General features: G+C 37.4%; 1 protein-coding gene across 1 annotated transcript in view; it reads left to right on the forward strand.

Annotated features, from left to right (window-relative positions):
• LOC120910722 (P2X purinoceptor 7-like) overlaps positions 1-1,735 on the forward strand; it is a 3,772-nt gene extending 2,037 nt beyond the window's left edge. Inside the window, exons 3-4 of the mRNA XM_040322458.1 lie at positions 535-905; positions 1,362-1,735. Coding sequence (XP_040178392.1) covers positions 535-905; positions 1,362-1,554 — 564 coding nt within the window. The 3' untranslated portion in view covers positions 1,555-1,735. The remainder of the gene's footprint in view (positions 1-534; positions 906-1,361) is intronic.
• The last annotated feature ends 303 nt before the right edge of the window (positions 1,736-2,038 follow it).

Here is a 2,038-nt window from a genome sequence, read left to right on the forward strand (position 1 = left end):
TGCTGTGAGCGCGAGCATCAATGATTTGAAGGCCGCGCCTTCTCTTTAGAGTGTTCTGAGATAGGCGACACACAAAATTTCCCAGCAGTGCCTCTATTATGTTTTCCACCTATCACGGACGTCTTCTCATCTCGTCCGAGGATGAGAAGGCATCTGTCATAGGAGGAACACAGAACAGAGGCGCTACTGGGAAGAGTTCTGTTCCTCCAATCACAGAACACTCTGAAGAGAAGGCGCGGCTTTGAAATCATTCAGGTTCGCGCACGCAGCATGGGAGACTGTCATCCCTGGAAAAAAAAAGTGAGTACTGAGACCGTACCCAGCGTATAAGACCACCCCCGACTTTGGATGCATGTTTTTGCATCCAGAAACTCGTCTTATACACTGAAAAATACGGTACTTAAAATTAAAAAAATTTACTTATACCTTTTTTTTTTATTTATAATTTTTTTATTATGATTTAAATTGAATTTAAAACACATACATATCGTAAAGTAGTCAAAATAAATTGGCATTCTTGTTTTTATATTATAGAGGAGAGATCTTTTACAAAAATTGTGGTCAAAATATCCCACAGTTGAAGAGGACCCAAGCTTTCCCTTTAATCCGCCATCGCAACCTTCTTCGGCGTCAAACTCGGAAACAATTGAAGAACTTACACTTCAAACCCGATTAGGAAACACTGATTGGTGTCAATGTGGTAATTGTCTGGCTATGCCCACAGGAAGAGAGTCTTTATGCTGCAAAGAAATCGCTAATGTAAAAGAAAATATTGAAGAGGGTACAGTCTGTATAACCCAATCTCCCATTTTTCAAAGTTCGGTTGTAAACAGACTGAATACAACAGTAATATTGACTATTCTACACCAATCAACATCGCATGCACCAAATGCAGATGACAATAGGTATACAATTTTTTTAGTTTTCAAAATTACTGTATTTATATCTATATTTGAAACGTTTGTCCAAAAAATAAATAAAAAGCAAGACAAATGCCGAATGAGCTACAATGTTTGCCACAGAAGCCATTGTCCTCTCCACCTACAGCTGAAGACATCTCTCTGTAAGTTTACTTCTGGGTATTGGCACTCGTCTACAGTTAATTGACAGAGAGGCAAAGACGCGTCTGAACCATTGTCATTGGCTCACATGCGCTGTAGACAACATTTATTTATTTTAATTTTTTTTTTTAGTTCATAAACCTGTTCGGTGTAAGAGATATTGCAAACACCTAAAATTAAATATTAATCAAGGATTACCTGTAGGTCTAAATTTACGAGGAGTTTTTACTATTGCTTTAATACATCTGTAAATTTTTATTTGTATTGTTGACACCAAAATTATTTTGTTGTATATTACAGAAACTTGCGTAAAACGTCATATAAATATTTCACATCCTGGATACACGGTTATCTCGGAAAAGGTAATCGAAGACCCATACCTTCCTGTGCAGTTCATGCAGTAAGAACAGCTTTTCCTGATCCCGAAGGCCTATACGTTGGCTTTAAATATTCAAATGACTACGACGCAGGGGAAATGGCATTTGAGTTTTAACATTAATAAACATATTTAATCAATGTTCTGAAATAACTAAACCAAATAAAGAAAATATATTACCATTTGTAATGTTGTTTGAACATAAGATGTATTAAAAATTTAAATTCTAAGATAAAAAATGTTTTTTTAATTTTTTTTTTTATTTTAAAAAAAATATTGTGTAATATATAGTATTAGAGGGCCAAGGTCACGTCGAATTGCGGCGGCGTAACGTATCATAGATATTTTACACCGCCGCAAGTTTTCTTCGCAAGTGCCTGGTTCACAGAGCACTTGCAATGAAAACCTATGCTGGCGAGCTCTGGCGTAAGCCCGCGTAATTAAAATGGGCGTGTTCCATTTAAATTAGGCGCGCTACCACGCCGGACCTACTGCTCATGCTCCGTTTCACAATTTCCCGTCGTGCTTTGGGCGCAGTGACGTCATTTTTTTGAACGGCAACGCGCGGAGCGTAATTCCGTATTCCCGGATGGAAATATTA

This window comes from Rana temporaria, chromosome 8, assembly GCF_905171775.1.
Source record: "Rana temporaria chromosome 8, aRanTem1.1, whole genome shotgun sequence".
In the NCBI taxonomy this organism is placed as follows: Eukaryota; Metazoa; Chordata; class Amphibia; order Anura; family Ranidae; genus Rana; species Rana temporaria.